The 27614-nt window shown below is 41.4% G+C and overlaps 3 protein-coding genes across 3 annotated transcripts in view; 2 read left to right on the plus strand and 1 right to left on the minus strand.

Moving 5' to 3' along the window:
* Positions 1-1241: 1241 nt before the first annotated feature.
* Positions 1242-9101, minus strand: zfyve19 (zinc finger, FYVE domain containing 19). The gene is made up of 11 exons (XM_036151034.1): positions 8903-9101; positions 7909-8030; positions 7768-7821; positions 7502-7668; positions 4969-5111; positions 4778-4886; positions 3721-3933; positions 3489-3565; positions 3184-3285; positions 2929-3089; positions 1242-2695 (listed from the first exon to the last, which is right to left on the minus strand). The coding sequence occupies exons 1-11, from the start codon at positions 8954-8956 to the stop codon at positions 2617-2619; spliced, it is 1281 nt and encodes a 426-aa protein (XP_036006927.1). The 5' UTR covers positions 8957-9101; the 3' UTR covers positions 1242-2616.
* A 77-nt stretch (positions 9102-9178) lies between these two features.
* Positions 9179-14444, plus strand: bub1bb (BUB1 mitotic checkpoint serine/threonine kinase Bb). The gene is made up of 9 exons (XM_012852304.3): positions 9179-9284; positions 10866-11020; positions 11114-11173; positions 11353-11497; positions 11597-11793; positions 11893-12056; positions 12156-12349; positions 12442-12542; positions 13639-14444. Exons 2-9 carry the CDS (start codon positions 10878-10880, stop codon positions 13931-13933), a joined length of 1299 nt encoding a protein of 432 aa, XP_012707758.2. The 5' UTR covers positions 9179-9284; positions 10866-10877; the 3' UTR covers positions 13934-14444.
* Positions 14445-19449: 5005 nt separating this feature from the next.
* Positions 19450-27614, plus strand: part of LOC105916578 (serine/threonine-protein kinase PAK 4) — a 29710-nt gene continuing 21545 nt past the window's right edge. The window contains exon 1 of the mRNA XM_036151035.1: positions 19450-20026. The gene's annotated coding sequence lies outside the window, so the exon portion shown is untranslated. The remainder of the gene's footprint in view (positions 20027-27614) is intronic.

Below are 27614 nucleotides of genomic sequence, written 5' to 3' on the forward strand. Positions count from 1 at the left end.
TATCGGGCTCGCTTTTCATTACGCCTCCGCCGTACTTCGTGCGGACACAGCTGGAAGAGTAGCTTTCAGCGTTCTGACATGAATTTTTCAACAGGGTGATGGAAACAATGGAGGCGTCGACATGTCAGGTCTATGAGTAAACACACTGAAATCGGCCACAGGATGTTCCATTAAGCGGGCACCCATTACAGCCATCCATTTCCTGTCTGCGGCGGCGGCGGGGGGGGGGGCGGTGCATGACACGGCCAGAAAAGCCAAACATGGCCACCTTTAATGGAAGGAGCCCCCAGAGGAGAGCGTGGTGATTGCTTCCCCTCAGTTATTGTCAAATAATGGACACTAAAAAGAACTCCACTTTGATCCGCTCGCTGTCACACACGATGGGGCTCCTTTTTTTGTTTTGTTTTGTTTTAAGGGCTCCACTACAGTAATTCATATGACTTTGACTCATTCACTCTGTCTTCACTGACAAAAACTCCCGACATACAGCACAAACAGACCCTGCCAGACAGACATTGTTTTTTCTTAAATAATGACAGTAGCTTAAAAAAAAAATCCTTTGGTGTTAAATATAAAAAAGAAAAAGTTGTGACATAACCAGGCGGTTTTGCTTCATTTAGAAACAGATCACATATGAGGAGAGAAAATTCAACGCTCGTGTCAGAAATACAGCTAAACATAGACAAGAACAACAGCACAAAGGGAACAAAAGGCCTCAGTGATTCTTTTACACTCACTAGTCTGTGCTTCTTCTCAATGGAGCTCACAATAGTCTGCGAGTGAGTACACATTGTCCCGAGTGAGCTCATGATCTGTCTGCTTGTGGTAAGTGCTGTAAAAATAAAAAATAAAAAATAAAATACTCAGATGGTGACCAGAGCAAAGTACACTTAGGAGGAGGCTTTGTAGTCATGGAAAAGTAGGACAGCTTCAAACGAACCCATGATGCTTCTTTTTCCACTTTGACAGTTCTGAGCTCTTCTTTGTTTAGCAGCTTAAGACAATATTAGTTATTTTTTTCCTTTTTTTTTTAAACATCCTAAAAAGATAAGCTTCAGCTATTACACGTTTTGCTTTGCAGTTTTTTTTTTTAAAAGGTCGTGTCTAATTTTAGTCTTACCGCTGCTAGAAGTCTTAAAAAGTATTTACTAATCTATTTTAAATTCCTTAGCACACAGATTGAATCACACTCCTCCAACTTTTTTTCACATTTCGTCGCATCACAACCACAAATCTTTTTCTTTTTTTTAAATCGGGATTTCATGTAACTGACCAACGCAAAGCAGGCCATAATTTACAGTTGGACAAAAAATGATAGCATTTCACATTTCTCATGTATTTGTATTCAGCTGCTTTTACAATGATGACCCCTATATAATGTCCAACTACCTCACTGAGTCAACCTTTATGCAATTTGAGTATCTCAGTCTAAATCCAGCTGTTCCTCAGACCTCAGAGGTTTGTTGGACAGCATTAGTAAAAAAAAAAAAACATATAAATAAAAAAAAAAAAAAACAGCTTAATAAAGACCAGGGAACACAGCAGACAGGACAGGGAGGAAGTTGTGGATAAGTTAAAGCAGGGTTTGATCATAAAAAAACACAACATCCCAAGCTTTGAACATCTTACAAGGCTGGGGAAAAAAAAGCAGCCTGCCAAGACACGGTCATCCACCTAAAGAGTCTGATTGGGCTGTGAGGAAGCTTTATCAGAGAAGCAGCTATTGTGGCTATAGGGGAGCTGCATATTTACACAGCTCAGGTGGGAGAACCCATTACCTTTCTGTTTTGCTACAAGCCATATGGGGCACAGCAAACATGTGGAAGGAAAGGCTTTGTCAGATCAGACAAAAACAAACTATTGGACGAATATTTAAAACCTCATCGCTGGTGAAAATTAACCTTCTGAACACAGCATCGCCCTATTGAGACACGGTGGTGGCAGCATCACACTATGGGGAAGCTTTTCTTCAGCAAGGGGCAGGAAAGCAGAACCGTCAAGAAGATAGATGAAGCTAAATAGAGGTGCAATCTAGGAAGAAAACCGGTTGGCGGCTACAAAAGACTTTAGACACAGGTGGGCGGTCACCTTAAAGCAGAACAACACATCTAAACACAAACTTGGAGCTACAACAGATTAGTTTAGACCAAAACCAATTAGAGAAATGCTTCATTCAATCTGACTGAGCTAGAGCTCTTTTGCAAAGAAAAATTGGGGAAATATTTCTATCTTTAGATGCGAAGGACATTCCCCAAATTTCTTGCCGCTGTAACTGCAGCAGAAGGGGATTTTACTAAATGCCAACAGCGGGGGGTGGCTGAATACAAACGGCCATAACAGGGGTTGAACACCATATGTTGTGTTGGTTTATCACATAATATCCCAATGAAATGAAATTTGTGGTTGTGCCATGAAAAAAAATGTGCAAAAAATGTCAGAGAGTATTCATTAATGCTTATCCTAGGCAATATAAGTTAATGTGTTATGATGAGCTCTGATTCCTAATAGTGGTTTCATTTTCCAAGAAGCTGTTCTAGAGAACTACAATATGAGGCAATAAGAGCAAATCCTACAGTCATGAAAAGTCAGAGGTGAACAGGACGAACATCTTTAGTGTTATATCTTCCTCTTCTTCTTTGGAGCAGCGTAGCTACTGGTGCGGTGCTCCTTCCTGTCGTATTTATCATGGCCTTCCCTGAGGAGATAATAAGAGAGCAGATTGATAATTCATCACAGTAAATACTTTATGTTCATGCTGCCTAACAGTATGGTAGCAAGCTGCGCGCGATTTATCTGGGTCGTGGTAATGCATTCCAAATCCTTTCACTTGGGGCAAAGTGAGGATTGTCTGAGGGGGGGTGGCCCCGCTTCGGAGTCACGAACTAGAATCTGCGGCGTACGCCTGATGATTAATGTACGGTATGTTACCGAAAGCAGCGGCTGCAGTACAGGTCCCCATCACAGGTGTGGCAGCGGAGCGTTGCGTCTTGGTTACAGATGCAGCACCACGGAAGTTCGTCGTCGTCGTCGCTATCCGACGGCTGGTGTGCGGCAGCGGCTGGAGAGGCCCGGCTCTTCGGTGCGGGAGTCTTTAAGACACATCAGGTAAAGAGTGACGTCAGCTGATAGGCACCGACATAAGCCGAAACAGTCACTTTGCTTGATAAGGGCCTGGTTTAGTACTTGTTTTTTAGAGGTTTTCTTTTTCTCTCTGTTCTTGGGTCCGCTTTGCTCTATGGGAATGTTGTATCCGCTGGCTTCGTCGAGCGCCGCTTCTTCCGAGAGCTGCAACCAAAGTCCGGAGGATTAAAACTTCAGAACAAGTCTGTATTCCAAATCATACGTTTTTTTATTCGAATGGCCAAATAGCAGCCTCTTGTGGCCATGGATGCACTTCTACACACTCCACAATAGCTTTTAAAGGGGTTAGAAGTGAATTTATTATCCAGTATCCATCTACAGTATCAGCATCGCATTAAATGCCTGACCTGCTTCAGCACTCTCCTCACGGCTTCTTCCTCTGTCTCTTCGTCGCTGTCGGGTTGTTTGAAATCCTCCGCTGTGACTGAACACGAAGCAAAAAAGAATGTGGCTTTATCCGACAGAAGCATACAAACTCATTTCCAGAAAGATTACATAGCATTGTCTTGTTTTTTTTTAAACTGTGAAATAAACCAATAGGATAAGAGATAAGATTGTGGTGCCCTTAGCTCCAAACACCTTTATCTGGGTCCTGCCCCTTTAACCGGGCCAGCCTCTTGGCCATGTGGAGGATCTGATCCTGGGAATGGGGCTCCCTCCTCAGTTCCTTCATGGCTTCTTCAAGCAGACGTTCCTTCTCTGCTTCCTGCTGCCTGGCTGCTCCCTGGTTGTCCTCCAAGTTCTCATCGGAAACAGCGCCCTCGCCTTTGTTGAGATCATTCATATCAACACCTTCAAAAGGCAGAGGCAAAAAAACATTTGTTTCATCTGGGGAAAGCAATGAGCACAACTGTTATAAAGCCATGTTATCAGTTACAGAGCCAGGCAGAAGTTTACATACACTCAGCATCAAGTTGAAGTGTCGTTTAGCCTATTAATGCAGCGTTTTCAATATATTTTTTTACTTATGTAGCAGATAGATCATACAACATAAAACTCCAGTGAATTTAATTGACAAGAACTGGGAGCACAATGTTGAATTTGATCAAAAGTAAACATAAAGGCTGTAAATAAACATTTATCTCTACCAATACTTGGGTAAATGTCAGCAAGTTAAAGACAAACCATAAGCTTCATGGCTTAGTTCTGGCTGGATATTCCACTACTCCTATTGCGATAAATAATCAAGCTCAGTTAAATTGGTAGGTGTCCTGGCATTGACATGATTTCTTAATGCAGACACTTTTCACATGGTTGAGGTCGGGGCACTTTGATGCATGTTTGGGACCATTGTCCTGGTTTTAAACTCCTCCGCCCTCATCAATCTGTCCTCAATATGAAATGCATCTGCAACGCCGCTAATGAAACTGGCCTCTACAGGACTTTCTCTGCACCTTCCTAAAACGTATTAATCCAAATATTAGTGGGGGGGGGGGGTGTTAATTTTTAACCAATTCTTGTTTTCAATAACCAATATCGTTGGACGTTGTACTATCAAGTTGACTGAGAAAGAAAACTGTTTAAATGTATCAGTTAAAGCTCAAAAATAAATATGACGTTCATCTTCATGATAAGTGCATGTCAACGTCTGATCTGTACAGTAAAACTCAAATGTCAGAGACAGATAATAACTTACTATCTTCTGGGCTTGATTGCTGGTCATCAATGGCGACTTCTTCTGCCATCTGAGTGATCAAATCATTGGCTTGTTCAGTCTGAGTCCGTGCGTCTGGAGGCTGGTGTACCTGTATGCGTGAACATATAATATTTGCTTTTTTCACCGAGCCGGACTCTCGAGTCTTCCACAGAAGTAAGAAGGGAACTCACTGGTCGAGGAGCTTGTGATGGAGGTGGCTGACCCCGCAGAGCTGCCAGACGATCCTCCATCTCCTCTGCTGAAGGCACTGGCTGGCTGGGCGCTTTTAGAGCAGCAAGACGTGACTCAATCTCCTTTTCAGAAGGGATGGACTCTAAAAAAGGTTAAAAATGTATTACAGGACTTTTAAAAAAAATAGAAAATATTTTTGAGCTAGGCGTGGACTAGTCTGGGATCTCACAGTTTAAAAAAAAATGGATCTTTCCCACAGCATAAAGAAGAAGGTTTGTTAGGATTCTGAAATATTGGGGTCTCAGCACAGCCCAGAAAGAGTTTCATTTCCATTTGACAGCGGCATAATTTGTAAGTGGATTTATGTTAAAATAACATTAAGTATGTTTTATTAATTTGCCGACTATGCTGGATTTCTGTAGGAATGAGTTTTTAAAAAATGGGAAATGAACTGAATTTCTATGGCACTTCATATGGACTAGGATATGACTGCTGTTTTATTTTTTACTTGTTCAGCCACCTAACTCTGACCTATGAATTACGCAGATGAAAAGTAGGCTAAGAAAAGCAAGAATATGAACTGAAGCTGCGGCTAATCTCAGGTCCTGTTTTAGATTTTTGCTAGATCACGCCCCCTGCCACACCCCATTTCTCTTTCCTTTGTAAAAATATGACTCCTTTTGGTCCCCCATTTGTCTACACTATTCATGTTTAAAGTTCCAAAAAGTGTTATCAGGGTCAGGAAGAATTCATTTGAGTTCAATCTATTGTGGCAGTTTACAACACGTTACCTTAATCCACTTTACAAGACCAACAGGCCCTTCATGCACCGGAAGATGAACTGGACAAGAAATAAAGTAGTAAGACTGAACTGAAAAAGCAGTTAAAGTTCACGCAAAAACTTTGCACGAATGGCATTTACATTTGGTAGTAATATTTTTACTCATCTCCTCTAACACAAAAAAGCTTTTACTCTTTTCATAAAAAACGACAGAAAACATTTCAGATCATCTTATGAGAAGATCTGAACCTCAACTCTCAGAAACCTGACTATAGAGCTGAGACACTGACAACAACGACCACCTGACTGTCAGCAGTCATGCTGGAACAGTGTGGTGGGTGTAAGAATCACATGTTTTTTTGAAAACATGGAGTCAATCATACTGTGCTTTATGAATAAGTACACTAAAAGGAAAAAGAAACCAAAGAAAAGCAAACAAAACTACAAAGCTCTCGATTTACCACTCTGTCTATATTCCGACCCTCACTAGTGGCCATGAGCTATGGATCAAGTCTGGGTTTCTCTCCAGGGCCTGTTGCCCCTGGATGAACAAACCCACTTGTTCTCTTAAGTATTTGTATGAAATTCTAATAGTATCTTACGGTCTTCATTGAGATTTCAATAGATATGCATCTTCCCTCATGAAATTTAACCTTAAATTTAAAAATACTTTATGAATCCAAAAGAAAAATAAATAGCCCATGGGTATTCAACAAACATCCAGAGCTTCAGCTCCAAATGCCCTGGACTAATGGCGCCAATAGTGTAAAGTCGTTTTTAAGAGATGCCAGAGAAGATTTTTCTTCTGTGTCACAGTGCACAGGTTGATGCAGCACTGGTGCTCCTTCACCTATTACAGTGCACTGCTGGTCAACAGGCTAAAGGAAGGCTCCTATACTCTTACAAGAAACATTTGGGAAAACCTGGCTGTTTCCAGGCGAATAGGGTGCAAACGCCAAGGACATATGTTTCACATGAGTTTGTGAGAAGACTGTAAAACCCTTGACATCCAAATCTAATACAGATTTTAGCTAACTAGATTCTAAAGCTTTGGGAGATTGGTGGCCATATTGTGATGATGGATTAAAGAGAAGAGTTAGAAGAATGTGGAATAACCCTGTTCTGACATTGTCATCACAATTTTCATCAATAATATCATAACTGGGTGTTTTTCCTAACATTGTGCAGCCCTTTTTGAAAACCTTTCTGTTCGCATTAAAATGTTGACCGAAAACAGCAGTTGGTAAGCTACAGGCTTACCAGCTATTGTAAAGGTAATTTCTGTAAAGCAGGTCATTTCAGCTATCAGCCACCTGAGCAGATAGCTGAAATTAACCGCCTAGTATCAGTTTATAATGATTGTGTTACTGCAGAATGGCATAAAAAAGGTATAACAATCTGCACAACAACACGGTTTCCTCAAAATCCTCATCTACATTTACCAGGTTTTTATTCCAGAGTACACTGCCCAAAGAATTGAAGTAACAGTAAATAATTGTGATGTGTAAAATTGTTATTACTGTAATAAAGAGTCTGGTTATTCCAGCTGCACTAGCAATAATTATCGTTTTTTAAGTTTCAAATTAAATGTCTTAGATTGTGGAATAGATTTTATGTTAGATCATTGCTTTAATACCATCATTTTACATAAAATGATCAGACCGTGAGAATCTCACACCGGCCCATGCCTAACTACTCCAATCATCGGCTTTGATATAAACGGTAGATGCTAAAAGAACTGATTGCATTACTGGGTTTAGTGTCCTCTTTCAACTTTTGAAGCCTCTCAGTAATAGCGTGGTCTTCTTTGCTAAGCCCTTTGGTTGGTAGATGGACCGACTTGCTGTTTCTGCTCCCTCCATGGCCACCAGGCTGTGTGGACTGTGCTTGCTGTTTGGCCTCGAGTGCAGCGACCCGTCTGTAAAAGACATGAACTTTAAATGTTATGAAATTCCTGTTGCTAGAGAGATCCACCCCCCCCCCCCAAAAAAAAGATATAAAAATCTTATATACAAACTTTTTGTAGTTTTCAGGAGGGGACCATCTTCCAGCATTGTTTGAAGATTCTCCCCTAACAATGAAGAAAGTGAAATCTTAGCACGTGAATGAATGCATTTGGTTTATTTCACATGCGTTGGGGAGGTGGGAGGATGTTTACCTTGTGAGATTACCATGACACTGCTTGCAGACCTTCTGCTGGGTGTTGCCACAGCGAGGCACCACAGCACTGAGAGTCAAGCAGCTGGAGCAGAAGGAGTGTCCGCAGTTCTTACAGCCCAGCTAAACGGACAGTTTTTAGAAAAGGAAGCTTTATTTGTTACCTAAACACACTTAAAGACCTAAGGAGTGAGTTGCCATTGGCTCTCCTGGGTCCCTGGAGTGTTTTATATATATATATATATATATACATACACACATATATATATATATATATATATATATATATATATATATATATATATATATATATATATATATATATATATATACATATACATATATATATATATACATATACATATATATATATATATATATATATATATATATATATATATATATATATATATTATTGCCACTACTATGGCTGTGTTGATGTAAACAGAAATAATCTGTTTACAGATTATTGCATATGCCTTTTAAAACTAAGTAGAACAATCTATCACTAACTTACAACCAAAAAGCTCTTAAAAAATACCATTGCAGATTTCTTTGCATGTCATTTTTTTAATTTTCATTTTCTTTGCCTTTCATTGCCTGATGTTGATATAAATTCACAGTTTCACGTTTCATTCTTTTCTATTGAAGATGATTCATGCACTCTAAATTTAGCAACCTGCACGTGTTTTATACATGTACTCATTCGTTTTACGACTACGCGAAAGAACAATGTGAATCACTATTTCACTGCCAATCACTACCAATTTCGCAAAACACGTTTGCTTCAAAAACAACAACAACAAAACATATAGGAGAGGCTTTAACCGCTAAAAGTGGCAGTCTGTGGGTCGAAAAATGCATGAATATTCGTCCTTTATCGTAGTTAATAACAACATATGGCTCTAAAAAATATGGGGATACATAATATGTATGTGGGAATCTTTAAACGGACATGTTTGTGTGTCATGGACACATGAAAACCTTTAGCTTACCTCCTTCTTGAAGAGGCTAAACTTTGAGGCGCAGCCGTAACAACGACTTTCCATGGCGGCGCCTCCTTAGCGACGCCTTACCGGTACAAATACTTCCCCCCGGCGGGCAGCGGCCTAATGCAGAACACCTACAGCGGACGGGGAATTGTAAAATTAGCTATATGTTTTGGGGTGGTCAACGCCTGTCATTATCAAAACAGGAAGCAGACCGGAAACAGTAATATTGCGTCACTTTGCTTTTCCGGTCTGGGATTCGTCCAATCAGCTTCCTCCGCGGCCGTGGTTCAAAACACAAGAGCTCACTTTGGGTTTAACGGCGTCACGTCGCTGCGCACTAGCTGATGGTAGCCTGCTGAAAGAGGCTAAGAAGACGGATCAAAAGGTATATAAATAAGTCGGCCACAGGATCGCTTGTTTCACGTTTACGTTTATTTGACAAAGTTAGCAACTAATGCGAACAATGACAGTTTATTGTGCTGAAGCCTCGATGCACTCCTCACGCTAGTCTGGTGCTAGCTAGCTAAGTCATGCGTGAGATAAATGCTTATTACAGTATATCTTGCATAAGACAACTTACAAATTTTTAATTTTTATTTTGATAGGAAAAAAATCTTATATGGTAAATCTACGTTTTGCAGAAAATTCCCTTTACGTTTCAAAGGTGACACAGTTGTTAAGTCATTATCTAGGATAGAGGGCTCCCAGTGTTGTCCTACATTATGCAGCATTCTTTTTTGCACGTTGAGCTCCAGGCAGGGAGCCACTCTTCCTCGTCAGGTTGTTCGGTTTCTGCCAAAGAAAACTGAAACTGCGCTGTTTTTGTTTGAAACATTTAACCCAAGTAGTTGTCTTTGTTGGGCCTAAGTACAACGCCTTGCAACAGGTATTCTCCCTCTTTGAACTTTTCCACGTTTTGAAGTCTGCTGTTTTTGTTGGTCTATTTTGTTGAATAGACCAACAAGAAGGTAGAGTATGATTGTGAAGTGTTTCAAGGGGTATGAATACTTCTACAATGTTAGAGTGTTTATTACTCCGGGAAGGAATGCATCAATCGTGTTTTTAACTGGCCATTAACCTTATACTGGTCTTTTTACCAAGAAATACATGTTTCAGATTATGAAACAAATTTTAATATAAAACTTTGAGGTTAAACATGAGGTTTCCATTTATTATGGGAAAAAGCAATCCATACCAACCATATGTGAAATGGTAACCCACCCCTTGTTAGATAATTTTTTGCCTTCAATAAACATATATATATATATATATATATATATATATATATATATATATATATATATATATATATATAAATTTATTTTGCACACTTTAAAATTGTCCCGCTCAGTTTCACATGTCGTATAGTCTATATGTGACATTTAATAACACAGTAATTATTTCCCCTTGCATGCACCTGAATTTTCCCAATAAAGGATTATTCTCTCCATATTATTATTATTTACATAAACAAAGAAGTAAAAAAACAAAGAACTATGGCCTAAAAGCCCTAGATGTTCACATAATAAATAATGCTGAATTTTCTTTTGCCATGACTGCATATTATTTGAATTTATCATAGGTGTGTAAAATAGGGACCAAATTTTGGCTTTGGAAATAAATGTGGATCTGTGCCCTTGGAAAATGACAAAGGAAACATTGCAACATAAAATTCTCAGTTATTTTGTTCATCACAACAGCAAACAGGCTTAAATCGGAGGTCTGTTTGCTGGGTCAGTAGAAACTATAACCACCCAGGACAGTGACGGGTGGGTCATTGATTTGCATCTGACCTAGAATGCAACTACAGGTTGCTCAAGTGCGAGCCACCAGAACTGAGTAAGACTCCTGGATAGGTGTCAAAACTTTTTCAGAAAGAACTGAACAATAGTCCGATTGCCTCCGATTTAAGCCTGTTTGCTGTTGCTTCGAGCAGCCGGTATAATAAATGTCTGTCGGCATCTAGACTTTGTCAACAATGGCAGAAGGAGGAGATGTGGATTGGGAGCTCAGCAAAGAAAACATCCAGCCACTGAGGCGCGGCAGAGATATATCAGCCTTGCGTCAAGCCCTAAGCCAACGAGAAGAAGGACCCACCTCTGCAATCAACCAGCAGAAACAGTAAGGATCATCTCGCTGCCTTTAGAGCTGAAGCAAAATAAATGAGATATTAATTTCCCTGTTTTCACATTTTTTTTGTGTTTGTTTTTTAAGGATGTTTGAGTCTGAACTTCGAACGTATGATGGAGATGATCCACTTAGCGTTTGGGATAGGTAAGAGAAATATATGAGCAGAAGGGATGGGTACCGAACTCAGTACATTTATAGGCACCGACTGAAGGTACCGGGTATCGGTTCAAGTGTGAAATTTACCCATCCCTAATGAGCAACATGTTTTCCTAGATACTGCTCTTCAGTCTCAAACTTTTCTTGACATTGTGTGTCTCTACCAGGTATATTAAGTGGACAGAGCAAACCTTCCCACAGGGAGGAAAAGAAGGCAACCTGGCAACGTTGTTGGAGCGAGCTGTGACCAGATTCACGGATGAAAAAATGTACCACAATGACCCTCGCTACGTTGAACTCTGGATCAAATTTGTATGTACTTTTATTGAAATTTGGACGTGTTTAAGTTTTGGTGATAAATAAATCCAGTGGATGTCATAATTGCTAAATGGTTGTGTTGCGTGCCGCCAGGCGGAGAACTGCCCAGAGCCCCTCGACACTTACAGGTACATGCAAGCACAAGGCATAGGAGTGAGACAAGCCTCGTTCTACATCGCCTGGTCTGAAGAGTACGAGAATCAGGGCAGTTATCAAAAGGCAGATCATGTCTATCAGGAGGCGTTCAACAACCTCGCTGAGCCGCACGATAGGCTTCTTCAGTTTCACAGGTACAGCTCTATCTAATCAGACACACAGTTCTCAGTTTAACTTTCTCCTCCTTTGAAGCGTTTTATAATAATTACAACATTCACATCCCCCGTTTATAGGGCTCTGCAGGCTCGTGTGTCCCGACAGGTGTTCTTAAAATTGGAAAACGACAGCAGCGACGAGGAGCCTAAACAACCTGAGAGAGTTTCTCTGGCCGACCTCAAACACAGAGGGAAAAAGAAGGCCATCGCTCCGGTCAACAGGACTGGGACGGCAATCAAAAGTACGTACGTTTGTAAAAGTGGTGTGAAAGTCTCAGCTGATGTTCCACCTACTGTACGCCTGTTGTTGCGTTCCTTATTGTCGACGCGTTCCTGGGCAGATATCACCAGAGGCCTGCAGTCAAGCGGTGCCCCTGTCCTCAGCAACGCCGCAAACAGGCAGCTGGTGGTGTTCGATGAGAACAAAGCTGAGGCCGCCGGTCCATCAGAAGCTACCCTGGAATCTTGGTTGGCTCCTCCCCCGTCGAAGGCGAAAGAAAATGAACAGAAGCCTGGGAAATGGTGTGATATGAAGGTATGAGAAATGATGTCTTCTTCTCACATAAATGTGCATATTGCTGTCTACTAAGGAATGTGTTTATGGTTTTTTTTTCATAAATGTCATAGATGCCTCAGAAAACAAAATTCGGACATTCAGTCATGGCTCCCCCGCCGCCAAAACCTACCTTTCAACCATTTGTCGAGGAGTCTGACCAGCCTCCCACAATGTGAGTTCCTTCAAGCGTCTTTGAAAACCATTTATTTGGGATGTTAACATGCTAGACTGATATAAGAAATAATATTGGTAAATTGGGAGGATTTACATTATTTATAAGGGGAAGGGGAAAGAGGGGAGTACTCAAGAGTGGAGGTCTACAAGTGCCTTGTTTTTTGTTACACAAATAAGGATATTAAGTCTGAAAGAGAATGAGATGGATTTTAGTCAAAAAGTATATTTTATTTCAGGAAGAGACGTCAAAAATTTTATTTATATGGTTTCATTATATGTAGGTTGTGATTGTGGCATACAGCTAATGAAAGTCTTAAATTCACTTCCTCAAAAAACTATAATGTTTCCAAAAAACTCGGCTACGGCACATAAAAAAAAAAAAGCATATTTGACGCAGAAATGTTATGGCGTGCACAGACATGGGGGAAATTTGTTGACTTGACAGGTGTCTAGCAGCCAGTCACACCTACCGCTAGGAGCCACATAGGGCTATTGCTAGATGCTCTGAGATCTTTAGCCAAGTAAATACGTGGAAAGTTGAGTGGAGGCGTGGTTAGAAAAAGGTACAACATCACATTCTTGAGGGAAGGTGAGGTGAAGCTCAATCAAGAAATTGGGATAGATTCACCACAGTTGGACTATTGGCGGAGTTAGCGCTTCAGAAACCACCACACACTGACGTATCCATGACATGAGCCACAGCTATCACCTTCCTGTTTTTCTAAGGTACTCTGGCCTTCAGATTCCTCTTTTCAGTTAAGTTTGTTTTGGCCCAGAGTCTGGGGGCCCCCAAGTCTGAGCTGCTTGAGATCCAGTGTAAACTTTTTTAAGTCATTGATGATTTTTGGATCCATATGGTGTTGGTCCACTGCATTTTATCAAGCTCTAACCCAGCACAGCCATTTTACTTCCTAAAACAGTGGAAATGTGCCAGAAAGAAATCAAACGTTCTCTAAAGCCTTTTGGAAGCTTTTAATTTTTAAATCAATAATGTAAATGACAAGAATTTGTTATTTACCATTTTATGACTTTTGTTTCTTTTATAGACCATTGCAGGATAAATGTGTTTTCTTTTTTTTCCCCCCCTCCTTCAGGACGCCGTGTAAGATCAACCCGGCGGTGAACTCGGTTCTTTCCGCCCGGAAGCCGAGTAAAGAAGAAACCCCTCTGAAAAGACTGCAAGAGCATCATCAGCAGCACAAGGAGGCAGAAGCGGGCAAACTGCAGGAGCGGAGCATGTACTGTAAAGAGCTTCTGCTCAGCGGCGCCACCGAATTCTGCTTCGAGGAGCTGCGAGCTGAACACTCCTTCAAAAAGCTGGCCCAAGGGTCGCAGGAAGCAGGAGGGGAGGGCTGTCATGCATCTGCTGCTGCTGCTGCTGCTATTTGACACTTTCACCTCAAAATGTTCGCCATGATTCTTGCAACATTTTATCGCAAGTATGTTTGCGACTGTATAGTTTATTTTCCTGTTGTAAATAGGCTTTAGCTTCAGAACACCCGACTGTTAGGATTTGTTAAAAGGTCACACACGAAAGCGCAGACCTAACATTACTGTAGAAATGAAAACCGGAGGGGTGGGAGCATTTTTTTTTAGAGTTCATGTACAACTATTGAGCCTAATGTATTGGTGTCCCGCCTGTCGAGTACTTCTGTTTGTTTGTGCTTTCTGCTATTGTTCTTTAGAACAGGGACTTTTATGTGTGCAGCTTTTTATGTCTTTTTCCCCCCCATTATAGTATTATTTTTTTTTAAGCGTTTTATTGACTCTTCCATAACACTCATTAGATTCAGTGAAGCAATATGGCTGGTCTTTACACAGTCTGACTAAACTGCTTCTTAGCCATGTGTCACTGATATCTAATAAACTTGTTAAAACACCAGTGAGACCCTCTAATGATGTGTTATTTTTAGAATGACAGAGGCTGCATGCAGGTGAAAGGGTTGGCTGAGCACCTGTCAATTGTTTGTTTGTGTTGCTAAAACAGTAAAGACCTTTTTAATGAAGTTTAATGAAGAAAAACAGTTGATGGAAAGTATAATTAGCAAAACAAACCCCATCAAAATGGTGGTCATGACCATAGACATCATATACGTAGACGCGTCATTGGGCGGGTTCTGCCTATGCTGTGATGCGTCAGAGCGTCCGCCATGTTAAATGTGGCAAATCTGCAGTTACTCAGTCACTTACACAGTATCAGAGGAACTTTAATCTCAGAATATACTTTGTATTTGTAATATTTTTATTTTTGTAATAATACAAGTTTATTTTCGTATCCCTTTAGGTTCATTCTCCTGAATTTATTCTCGTAAAGAATAAAAATGTTTTAAATAATCTAACCTGGCCCTGTTACTTCATGCGTGAAATAATTCTGCAAACGGTGACTATTCTGGAAATGTTCCCTCTTAATTCTGATAATATGACGTTTTTCTCATAACATTACCACTTTAATTTTTTCTATTTTTTCTTTATTGTCCTAGGTCTTTTTTTCTCATAGTAGTAATTTTACCTCTAATACTCCCCCAAAAAGTGTGACACGGTTTTGTGAAATAATAAAGAACACCGATGTTTAGATTTAACAAATTGATCCTTATATTCATAACACATACACACACACACACATATATATATATATATATATATATATATATATATATATATATATATATATATATATATATATATATATATCACACAGCTATTTATTTGGCTTATTTATAATGCTTGCACATCTATGTCTAAATACAATAGTCTGTACTGTATGCAAGCTAAGAACCTTGAAAAAGGTCCACTTGTGGTCCTTGGGGGCTACCTGGTGCCCATGGGCACCATGTTGGTGACCCTTGATCTAGACAGTCCAGAAATGAGATGTTTGACACATGATCCATCTCACTTGTGTAATTACCCTTCTTAATGTTTGTTATTACCACCTCGTAAAACTAAACGAGTAGCAAATATGTCACAAACCACCAATGTCTTAATTTATTCTCCTTGAGTTCAACCTCTGCTGTCGGCCCTTACGTTCGGATCTGGTCCAAGCGATGACAATACGAGACGCCAAGAAATGTGTGCCATGTTTAGTCAGCTTCCCCAGCCTGTCTGTGAGGTTTGTTATTACATGCATAATTTAGCAGAAGGCTGAAAAGCTCAACCTGTTGATTTGGACCTTTGGAGCTGCACTTGCACAGCCAGTCATAGAGAAACAGACAAAGAAGCTCCAGCAATAGCTCATGGTCAGTACTGTATGTAAAATATGCAAAGAAAGTTTGTTCAGAGGAAGTTCAAAGTGCAAATGTATTTAATTCATTATATAATGTTCTTATACTTAAGATGTGAGATTGCACCAGAAACCTAATCATTTATATTGACATAATTGAGGGTGCTGTAAAGTATCTCCCTCACACAATTTGGCTGACAGGAAGTATGGATTTGTTTTATGCTTCTTCTTTTTTTTTTTTAAGACCACTAACCCCTTTCTCTTTGAGGTCAACTTCCTGGAAGCAAGATTCATGGAGTGCACACACGACGACACCCTGATGACAGTCCCCTTAATCAGCACCTGTACAGAGATTAGTTCCAACCATTTTTCTTCCCAGCTCCAAAGCACTTGGTTAAGTGAACAGAATGAAGGAAACCTAGACAGGGTTTTTACTTTCTGAAGCTGGCGAGGAGCCTGGTCAGATTTCACACACACACTACCCCTGTGCCACCACAGCACCCAGATTCATGCCACGTTTAAAACATTTGAAACATCATGCATACTTTCCCTTTCTCTTCACTTTCCCTGTATGCACTTCTTTGTTGTTGTCCTTTACACAAAATGTAATTAAAATACACTGAATGTTTTGTGGAAAAGTATAAAAAGGTTTAAGGTGTATTAATACTTCTGCAAATCTGCAGCAGCATTTATCAAACATTCCTCACATCTCAACTGAAGTTGTTTTAAATGATCTTTTCGCTAAAGTCATGTGCCTTAGCATGTTTCATAATCTCCTAGATGGTAATTAACCATAATAAATAAATAAAGCAAACATTTTTGCTGAGTGTAAAATTTACATTTAACACTAACTAAAGGCTACAGATACAGATTAAAAATAGATTTTTAGGGAAATGTTGGAAGACTGGGAAAAGAAAATTGCAGTTACTGACAAAACAGTAGCTTTATAGGCTGCTTTGCGATTGGCCACAGCGTAATCCTTACGTGTTTACCCTAAACAACAGGGCGGATTGAAATGCAAATATTTAATGTGGCATTCCTTTGGGCAGCTTTCATTTTAATGAGAACTAAGTTTAAGCACAGCATTGTCATTCGAAATTCTGTTTTAGAATGATGAAGAATGACAAAGTATTTTTAGTGACAAAGTCTTATGTCCTGCATCGGGCCTGATTAATTCGACAACACCGTGATGCGTCCACTAAAATGCATTTAAGACAAAAAAAATGTTTAAAAGATGAGTGTGATTATAAATAGTTATCTCAGTCAGGTTTACATATTCAGAGGCTGCTGGAGAGTTGTTACTGCTGCTTAATAATGAATATTCCCCTTTGCAGTGCCACACAGGGGACATTTATCTCTTTGTTTAACCAATCCTTTAGGGAGCAGTGGGCTTCTTACACCGAGTGGCACCCAGTGAGCAATCTGGGGCTGAGGGTCTTGCTCAGGGACCTATGGTGGCAGTCTGCAGGGATTGAACCAGGTACTTGCAGCCTTCTCACAACACAAGCACACTGCTCTAACTACTAGGCCACCACTCCCCCCCCCCCCCTTCCCCTGCTTCTTTGAAATAAAAAGAAATCCATAAATAACATATTTACCAGGGTTGTGATTTATCTGAATTGTGATGATGAAGAAAAATGATGCGGGTATACAAAAAAATGTAAACAAACCAAAATCTGAAAAGTGTCCCATACTATTGAGACTCCCTGAGTCAGCACATGAGTGAAATACCTTTGGTTTAAATTAAAGGTGGAAGTCCTTGCACATCAAGAGAAGAAATTTTTTTTGTTGTTGCTATTTTCTCCTTGTAAAACTTCTCGAGCTCAGTCTGGTTGGATGTGGAGCATCTCTGACCAACAATTTTTCTGGTCTTCCCGCAGACTTAACTGGACTTGCTGTAGGTCGGAACTTTGACTGGGCCGTTCTAACACATGAGCAAGTTAAGAGCACCTTCTTCAAAATGTTTGCTGTTTCCCCCATGGCTTGAGGCAACCAGCAAATGGGACTAAATGTGGCTTTCTTTCAACAATGGCTGTCTTCTTGCCAACCCCCCTTACATTTGTACTTGAATAATAGTCAGTGGGGTTCCTCCACCAGATAGATAGATAGATAGATAGATAGATAGATAGATAGATAGATAGATAGATAGATAGATAGATAGATAGATAGATAGATAGATAGATAGATAGATAGATAGATAGATAGATAGATAGATAGATAGATAGATAGATAGATAGATAGATAGATAGATATCTTTATTGTCATTTTGTATGCACAAAGTGCGTACAGAACGGAATTTTGTTTGCATACAGCTTGAAAAGAATCACTCTAGAAATCACTCTAAAAATCACAGTAAATTGCACTAATTTTCAGGATAAAGATGCAGCAGCGATTTATGTAAACAATTGGGATGAAAAACAATGTAACAATGTAAACAATGCATGGGAAATAGAAAAAATAAATAAATAAAAAATAAATAAATAAATAGAGTTGTGGATCTCTGCAGCTCCCCCATATCCCCCAGGGTGGCTCAGTGGGTAGAGGTGTCTAAAGGTTGTGGGTTTCTGTTACATGTCGATAAGCCCATGGGCAAGGCACTTTAACCCCACGTTGCCTACCAATCTGCGGATTGGTGTATGAATGTGTGTATCAGTGCGATTGGCTGCATATTGTAAAGCGCTTTAAGTGGTCAGAATGAATAGAAAGCGCTACATAAATTAATTTCATTTACCATAGTTACTGTATATCTTTTTAATGTTTTGCATGCCACAGGTTTAGATTATTTGTAGCGGGGGAAAAAAAAAAAAACATTCAAATTCACATATCCATGATAAGGTTCCAAGGGGGTTGAATTATTTTTGCAAGGTAGTGTGTCTAAATGCTGACACATTAGGGGTAAAAGAGACAGGGGGACGAAGTCTCTCATACCCCCCCACAGGCACATCTGTCCTTGTTATGCAGAATTGCACAGCTGACTTTTTGTTTTTCTTCTAAGGAGAACCATCATTATTTCAGTTCCTTCACGGGACCCTTTAAACATCAAAATGCCACGCGTTACACGTATGACCCAAATCAGATTCAGTCTTGAAGGCAGCTTCTGCGTGACTTGACCCCGATACGTTCTCCTGCTTTGAGGCCCGTCCACGCTGCTGTATAAATTATTCAGGACGTGATTGTGGTGAAAAGAAAAGAGGGACCGCTTCGCTTGGGGAGGTGATGGTAAACAAGGCTCGGGCAGTCTGTCGCGCCTCGGTCCACACAGGGACGTTGCACGCAGAAGAGTCTGCAAGTTATTATCTGAATGATGGAAGGAGGTTTTTTTGCACCGAACCACATAACCCAAACATTTTTTTTTTTTTTTTTTTTGCTCCGGTGCCATCTGCCCATCTCTGACACTGCCATCCTAGGGATAATGCATTGAGAGGAAGAGCGAAAGCATCACCCTCTTGCTCTCATGTCACTCTAGTTACGCGTGGAGGGGACATAGGGACAGAGATGGAGGGCTGGGAGGGGGGGAGGAGGACGAAAGGTATCCCAGGTGAAGAGCTCTCCTTTCCTCACTGTTACCGGAAACCAAAAATACACACACACACGCACACACGCGCGCACACACACCACAGGGCTATCTGTTCTTTTGCAGACCAGCGAAGGAGTGGGAGGAGGCAGAGGAGCAGGGAAGTGATAAAGAGAGAGGGAGGTGGGAGGGTGCGCGTATAGAAAGGCAGCGAGCTTGAGAGGGGAGAGGAAAAAAAGAAGAAAAGGAGGAGCGAGGATGGGTGGAAGGCGCTTCATGATGGGGCCGTGATATTCTCTCCTCACGGAGGCTGCCCCCCTTTTTTTTATTATTATTATTATTTATTTCCCTCTTCTTTACCATGGCTTTGTCCGAGCTCAGTGCAGCGTCCCCGGGAGGAACCGCCGGCGCACGGCGCAGCACTCAGCCGGGGAGCCGGAGATGAATCAGCCCCAACAAAGAGCCTTTGAGATGGCAACGTGTGCCTGCGCCTGGAGGGAGGAACGCATCAGGCTTTCCCAGGCAAGCGGCAGCCTGCAGCGCTCTCTGGCTTGAGAGAGCCAGTCCTTCCTCGTCGCTGTGTGTGTGTGAGTGAGGGAGGGAGAGAAGAAGAGGAGGAGGAGGAGGAGGAGGAGGATGGATGGATCTGCTGTGTGTGGAGCTATATGAGCGTGGATGTAAGGGAGCAAGTGGGTAATTGTGCTTCCAATCCTTCCTGGAGGAGCGAGGCTCTTCTTCGTTGGACAGCAAGGTAAGAAGGACTGAATGCTTTCCTTTTTTTTTTTGTTCTCCCCTCTAATAATAATTTATTCCTAAGAGAGCTTGCGTGTTCTCCCCACGATAAGGAGAGGGGGATGAAGGTGGGAGGAGGGGGGAGAAAAAGAAAACGGGAAATGAGGGTTAACGTCATTGAGAAGGAGCCAGCTTGTGCATGGCACCGTTGAAGCATCAGCCTTGGTGGAGGGAGAAGGAGAAGGAGGTGGAGAGGCTGTGAGCAGAATGCATGGCAGCCAGGTGCAGATGGGGATGGAGGGGGAGAAAAGGAGGACAACTGAGGAGGTTGTTTGATGCATCCAGTGATGGATCTCAAAAGAGGAGCCTTCACCTTCTGCTCACCCTTTCTCCTCAACCCCCCCCCCCCCCCCACACACACACACACACCACCACCACCACCACCACCAAAATCCTCTGTCTCCTTCTGCCTCAGCGCTCAACCTCTGATTGAAGGAATAAGGATAAAACCCAGTGAGATGGGACTCTACCATTACAGCTTTGCCTAAATGTTGGCAATTTACTGAAACATGGAGCGAAAAGACGCGTTTACATGTGTCCGAACGTTTAGAGGAACCTGTTGTACAAGAGCTGGGCATAAACATGGGATGCAGGGTCTGAATTGTGCTTTGTTTGAACTCAGATTGAAGAAACGGGCAGTTCTCTGCGCTGTGGAAGGTAACAGAGCCGCTCTATCAGTGTCTTTATTAGATGCTAAGTGTCGAGCAGAAATCAATCTAAGGCTAAGATGTTTTAAGGATTTTAGTTTCAGTCTGGAGCTCCAAGATCCACAGCGCACTCATTCTTCCTGACAAAGTCACGGCCGCAAGTTAACCTCGGACCTGGCAAGAAAGTTCATGACTGATGCACTTTTCACGTTTTGTCACATCATAACCACAAACTTCAGTGTTTTGGGATTGCATATGATTTCAACACAAAGTATGGCACAGTGGTCAAATTAAATTACGCTTTTTAAACATTTTTACAAATGAAACCCTGAAAAGTGTGGCACACATTTATATTTCCGCCCCCATGAGTAAATTTTAGGACTATTGGGTTATAGTTCTAATAATCTGAACTATGACTGGGCCATTCCAACACACCAATATGCTTTAATCTGAACCTTTTCACTTTAGTTCTTGCTGTATGTTTCTTGCTGCCATGAAACATGGTGCAGAGGTGTTCACTTTGAATTGTAGTGTAAGCTTTCCATCTCAAATAGCAGATAGCAAATGTTTGTCTCATCTTACTAGATCATCTTCATCCACTCTGTCCCCCAACATATGTTGTAGCAAACATGACTTCTTTGGGTCTTCTTTCACCAATAGCTGTCTTCTAAAAGCTTCTCCATAAAGAAGAGAACTGTAGTATGCAAGTACAAACAAAACAAAATCGGCGGAAGTTGGTTCCAACCACCGGAAACTAGTCCCAGTCGGCAGTCGGTTCCCTACAGGAAGTTAATGAAGTCGTAATAAATCCACTGACCTTAGTTTTAGGTTTGGGTTGGTCTTAAGGGAAGGATTTAAACCACAGGTAGTTTTGATTATTAAATCCACTGACCTTAAGTTTAGGAATCCTTACCTTTCTCTCTGTCTCTGCATTATATATGAAGAAGAAGAAATGTCTAAAACCTCTGGTGTGAACTGCCGTCATTGACTGTAAAAACAGCGACACCATGCTAATGCAACAGAGTGCCTCTCGTAGCATGGCCTCACTAAAACCCGTCATGCTAGAAGAAAGCGGAGAAACTCTGCAGCTCCTCCAGAGCTACCGCGGGCCTCTTCGTTGCTTTAATGATCTCCCCAACCAATTAAGGTGGACGGCCATGTTTTGGTATGTTTACAGTTGTTTCATACTTTTTTTCCCATTTCCAGATGTTAAATTGAACAGAGAACAAATTCTCAGTTATCCGGGTCATTGCAACAACAAACAGGCTTTAATAGGAGGCGACCGGACTTTCGCTCAGTTCTTTCTGAAAACACTTCGACATCTATCCAGGAGTCTTTTTCAATTCTGGTGGCTCACACTTGAGCAACCTGCAGTCAGTGTGCTGCTGTTTTAAAACCTTTTACCTATGTTAAATTGAGACTGTTAGGTTCTTTCATAATTTCTCTACGTTATCCCTGACCTGCCTATTGTGTTCCTGGGTCTTACGCTAATTGTACACATTTGTTCTCCAAACAATCTCTGAGGCGCTTCAAATAACAACTTTATTTATACTGTGAATAAATTACAAACGGCTGAACTCTGTTTACTAATCAGGTGTCTTTTGGTTGAACTAGATTTTATATCTGGGATGGAATATGCACGCTTTTCAAACAACGTAACGTTTTTATTCCACCTCACAATGACGCTCCACGTTGTGTTGGTCTGTCATGTAAAAATCCCGATGGAGCGCGTAGTCGTAACACAATGTGCAAAAGTTCGAGGCATACGGATGCCTTCCGAGGGGAATGCGTGTCGTAAACGTTTATAACCTCACCGGCGTCTGTGCACGCACCATTCCAAAAACATAAGGCAGGGTTTTCTTTCCAACACAGAGATCAAAATGAGCTCTAGGATATTGCCATCTCTGGCGATGATGAAACTTGAAGTAAAAGCTGTGCCGTTGTGTCTCAGGTGTCTCATTGATATGCACGGAGGAGAAGGGGAAAAGGGTAGAGGAGACGACAAAGAAGGCCTGTTGCACGCATGCACACACAGCTCTGCATCTGCCTCTCTGAGGGTGATGCGCACCCTCCAACACCCTCTGATTTCGCCGGACGCCTTTGCGTCACACTGCTTTATTTTCTCTACGGCCCAGAGTTAAAACATCAACAGACGGGCAAAGCAGACCCCTGCGCTTGAAGCGGGACTCTGATGGGACTGGGAAGGATAGGAAGCCGGCTTACGGCGTTTACCACGGTTTTCAGAAACGTTTCCGTCAACTTCTCGAGACGGAGCCTTAGCAGCCTAACATCCCCACCGGTCATGATGCAGCCTGGATAAAAAAGAATACCATTAGCCCAAATTAGTACTCGATGATTTAACTCTCCTCCTTGCGTTGAATTAGCTCCCCATAATGTTCAACAGCGGAGGGCAGCAGCCTCGGTGCAGATTGATGCCGTAAAGCTTAAAAGCTGCTCCCAGCCTCATCCCTCGGAGAGACTCGCCGAAGCCTTGGCTGAAAGAAGGAAAAAAAAAACATAAATCAAAGCTTTCAAAATCTCCTGCACGTACAGTAAAGCTTGCACCAAGTCCCAGTGCATCAATAAATTAGACCCCAGAGAGAAGAGTGGAGAGGTACTATTGGTCCAGAGTGATCATACTTCTCTATCAACACGGCATCAAACCGTTCAAAACACGAGTAAGAGCCAGGAGTAGCGTGCGCGGAGGAGCGTTGGTATGTGCGGCCATGTTTTTTTTACTTCGCACGGAGAACTGATTTGGCTGTTTATTTTTATTTTTATTTTGTTTGTAATATGTCATCATCCTAAAAAAAGATCTTCCAAACACCGTTGTGACACCAAGAGTGTTGCTGTAATGGAAGCAGCAGCTTTTACAGCTCACTTATATCTACAAGGTTCACTGCAGAGAGGAGCCAACGTGTTTTCTTGTCCACATTCTCATCTTGGGGAATCAGTCCCATTATGTCAGATGGCAGAATGATGTATGCACTCTGTGTTCATGCATCTGTATTGTCCTGAAATACCCCCCCCTCCCCTTTTTTTTTGTTATGGCCTGTTTACAGCAGAGGAGCTGATGGAGAAAAATGATGACATCCTCAGGAGCAGAGGGAGGAAGAGGCTTTCATAGAAAAAAAAGACTTTTTTTAAACTACTGCCCAGACTTTGCTTTCATCCTGTTCCTCTTACTCCTGTCAATATTAACAGAAGACGTGTGTGCGCTCCTGTGCAGATGCCCTTGAACGTACCGCAGCCCGCATGGACTTGGGCAGGGATGTTGGATCTTACTAAGTCATTATCGTCCTCAGGCCTTGATTTGCGCTGTTGGAGCTCGTGATAATAGCAGACAAACTTTCTGAGCGCTTGCTTCCCCAGAATCGCACTGCTGCACGACTTTCAAAATTTCAAAGCTGGCTGATTTTAGTTGATGTCAAGTATTTGTGCTAGTGATTGTCAACTGACCCTTTTCTCAGGAAGAAAACCAGACAAAAAATCATATTATGAACTAATAAACGTTATAGGAAAAAGGCCACTCCCTCTCCAACCTCACCTCGGTATAAAAGATGCTCAATCTACAGCCTCTATAAGAAGTCCTTACAATTACCTTCTACCCTTTCACCTCCGGGTATCCTTGTTTTTTCAGTCATACCAAAGGGGGGTCAGGTCTGTCTTACACACAGGGCTTAAAAAGCTGACTTAAACTCTACCCAATTATCGTCACCCAGAATGATTAAAACTGTGATGGAAATCATTAACATCTTTGTTAACAAATGAAAACAGGATGCAAATATTGGAGGGAGATTAAATCCAATCAGATCTCTTTCTAGTCACATGGGAAGGTGGGACGAGTCAGAGAAACAGCCAATTAGGCTTGGAATAAAGTTGTTTTAAATACCAAAAGTACTGTCGATGTATGTTTCTGAAAAACATGACTTTACTTCTATTCCACGAATCATATATTTCTGGTCAAGGTTCAGCAACCTGTGGCTCTTTGGGGCCTTCACAGCGGCTCCAGATAGCTTAAACTAAACACTGAGTTTAAATGGTAATCATAAAATGACAAGTTTTGACAGTTATTTGAGGTGTTTTATGCAAAATGTGCACAGAATTTCCCCAGCAAGTTTTATTTTCATTTTCTTTGTCGCTGGGTCACAAACTATGTGATTTTTTTTTCTTTGGATTTCCATAAACATAGAAGGTTTTGCTTACGAAAATAGCAATTTCTCAAGAAATTTGGTGCTAGCCCTCTGGCTAGCACAAAAGCACAGAAGATTATCGTGGACATTTCTGCACATGTTTTTAGAAGAAATCCAACATTTGGAAGAAATACAAAAAAACTGTGCAGATTTTCTATCAGAAACAAACTGCCAAGCTGAATGAAACATGATTTGCGGTCAATCCTCTTAGCATAAATTTCTGCATCATTGTGGCGTGGCACTGAGATGCATCAGCCTTTGACTCTTTAATAGCAACCTTGAGCTCATCTGCAGTGTTGGGTTTGTTGTCTTTCCTCTTCCTCTTGACATTACTCCATCGGTTTCATTTGGGGTGTAGGTCAGGCCGGCCTTCTGGCCATTGAGCCAAAGGGACTGCATGGTCATTGAACCTGGTATCGGTACTTTTGCAAGACAATTAATAAAATCAGCATCTTTTTTTTTCTGCCATGTTTTTTTCCCCATCCATTCAACTTTTCATTTACTAGACGCTTGGATGCAGCACTCTGTGAGCAGCCAGCGTCTTCCGCAGCGACCTTTTGTGGTTTATCCTCCTTGTGGAGGGTATCGGTGACCGTCTGCTGGACAACAGTCAAGTCTGGTGGTTGACCGAAAAGCTCAGATCCGCTCTCCCCAGAGCCATGCATGTTAGGGGAATGTGTGCCATTCTCCAGCATTCCACATATTCCCTGCCCTTATGCCATGCACCGCATGCAGCGTCAGACCACAAACATGAAATATGAATGCAGCATCATGTTATTTTATGCTGTTAAATGCAGTGTATTTCATCCCGGGCAATTTGTCGTCCTTTGACAGCCATCCCATGTCTCTAGAGGAGACTTCAAAGAGAAATAAGACATAACTCATAAACGAGTCCCATTGCGTTGTCCGGTCACGTCCTGCAATCCTGTACCTTTTTATGCCCTCCCATGAATCTGTGTGTGTTAGAAAGCTCAAGAAAGAGATGACCTCTGAAGACCTTCCTGCCCCCCCCCCCCTCCTCTCCCTCTTTTTTTAGAGGCAGGCTCATTACACTCAAAGGGCGAAACGGTCATCGTAATGAAGCTGATAGAATGATAGAAGAGCCCTCCACATCACATCACATCACACAGTCCAAAAACAACAGTTAATGATTTCTGTTATGAAACACTGTGGCCACAGTCCGCTGTAAGTCACTCTGGCAGCTGGATTATTCTTATGGATGCATTTAGAGAACAAAAAGAGGATTACCTCATCTCCCACCAACGCCCACCCTCACCTCACCGTTTGACATGAATCCCGCACAAAATAAACATGTGTCTTGTGCCGGGGAGGGTGGGGTGATCAGTACTAAAATTAGATCGCTGAAAAACCGAAGCAAAAAAACACTAAGCCTGCAAGCGCAGTCACCTGCACATTTTCTGCATTTCTCTACATGCATGCCAGCATGAAGAAGACGAAAAAAAAAAGAAGCAAAAATTAGGTCAAATAGGGAGGGGGAAAAAAAACATTAAAATGAACTGGGAGCACTAATGTTGAGCAAATCCAATATCTCTTTTATCTCTCAATCCCCTGCCTCTGAAGCACAACTGGTGCTCGGGGTGATTTGAACGTGACAGTAAGGTGAGTGCGCTCCCTCCTCTTCTGTCATGGTGCATGCAGGAAACATATGGACTGCATGGCGGAGCTTTGAGGTTGGAATGGGATTAAGTAATGACACTCTGCAGAGGAAAAACAAAATCATGTTTTCTATGTTTTTTTTCCTCCCCTCAGTTTCAATACTTTTCGATCTTTTAAAGGCATTTCGTTTTTTTGGTTTTGCTTTTTCGTCTAGATTGAAATCAAATATTTATATATACTGAAATAAAGAAACCTAACCTTTCTCGCTGACATTTAATCAGACTAAACTTTTCCCATTTTAGGTTAGTAAGACCTTTTTTTTTTTAACTTCCTTCAACTTCAGATGCTTCCATTAAGGTTCCTGACTATGGCCTTTTGAACTGTATGATTTGGATCACACATTTCAAAGCATTCTTCAGCAAGCATTTAATAATAGTTGCCGCTAATTTGGCCCATTCCTTCCAACAGAACTGCTGGTAACTGAGTCGGATTTTTTACGCCTTTTCATTTTTGCCGACAAATTTGCCATGGGGCTGAGGTCGGGGCTTTGAAACCTCTTTGAAACTAATTTGGCAGTATGCTTAGATATCGCTTCAGTATTTCCACATGAACTCCTTTCCTCATAATGCCATCTATTGCTAGAAGTGCAGCTCTCCAAGTGAGCAAGTAGTTAAAATAAGGTCCTGAGTGGCTTTGCAAACTATAATCTGTCTTTTTATGATGTTGATTTTGGATTAATGGCATTTTCCTCTCTTGGTGGCACTTTTAAACCAAGGTGATACAGCATTCATTACACTGTGGATAATGACACTCTCTAATCAGCTTCTGCCAACATCTTCACAAGGACGTTTGCTTTTGTTCTGGACTTGATACACAGATTAAATTCCCCAGCTCATCGATCTCAGGAACACGTAACCTGTCTCCTTCCTGATTGGATTATGGCTGGACATTCCCATGATCTTCATACTTGCATGTTTTCAGTACATACAAATAATTCTGGTCACTGTCCTAGAAACGGAATAGGTTTAGTCTGATTTAATGTTTAGAGAGCAAAACGAAAACAGGGATTTGTCCTTTTCTATGTAAATAT

This window comes from Fundulus heteroclitus, chromosome 19, assembly GCF_011125445.2.
Source record: "Fundulus heteroclitus isolate FHET01 chromosome 19, MU-UCD_Fhet_4.1, whole genome shotgun sequence".
Taxonomy (NCBI): domain Eukaryota; kingdom Metazoa; phylum Chordata; class Actinopteri; order Cyprinodontiformes; family Fundulidae; genus Fundulus; species Fundulus heteroclitus.

Excerpts from the sequence above, each read along its gene's own strand:
- bub1bb (XM_012852304.3), top strand. The coding sequence starts at position 10,878 with ATGGCAGAAGGAGGAGATGTGGATTGGGAGCTCAGCAAAGAAAACATC. Across the intron at positions 11,174-11,352 it reads CCACTTAGCGTTTGGGATAG|GTATATTAAGTGGACAGAGC; the intron begins GTAAGAGAAATA and ends TGTCTCTACCAG. Across the intron at positions 11,794-11,892 it reads AGGCTTCTTCAGTTTCACAG|GGCTCTGCAGGCTCGTGTGT; the intron begins GTACAGCTCTAT and ends CCCCGTTTATAG.
- zfyve19 (XM_036151034.1), bottom strand. The coding sequence starts at position 8,956 with ATGGAAAGTCGTTGTTACGGCTGCGCCTCAAAGTTTAGCCTCTTCAAG. Across the intron at positions 7,822-7,908 it reads TGTCATGGTAATCTCACAAG|GGGAGAATCTTCAAACAATG; the intron begins GTAAACATCCTC and ends CTTCATTGTTAG. Across the intron at positions 3,286-3,488 it reads TGAGGAGAGTGCTGAAGCAG|CTCTCGGAAGAAGCGGCGCT; the intron begins GTCAGGCATTTA and ends CTTTGGTTGCAG.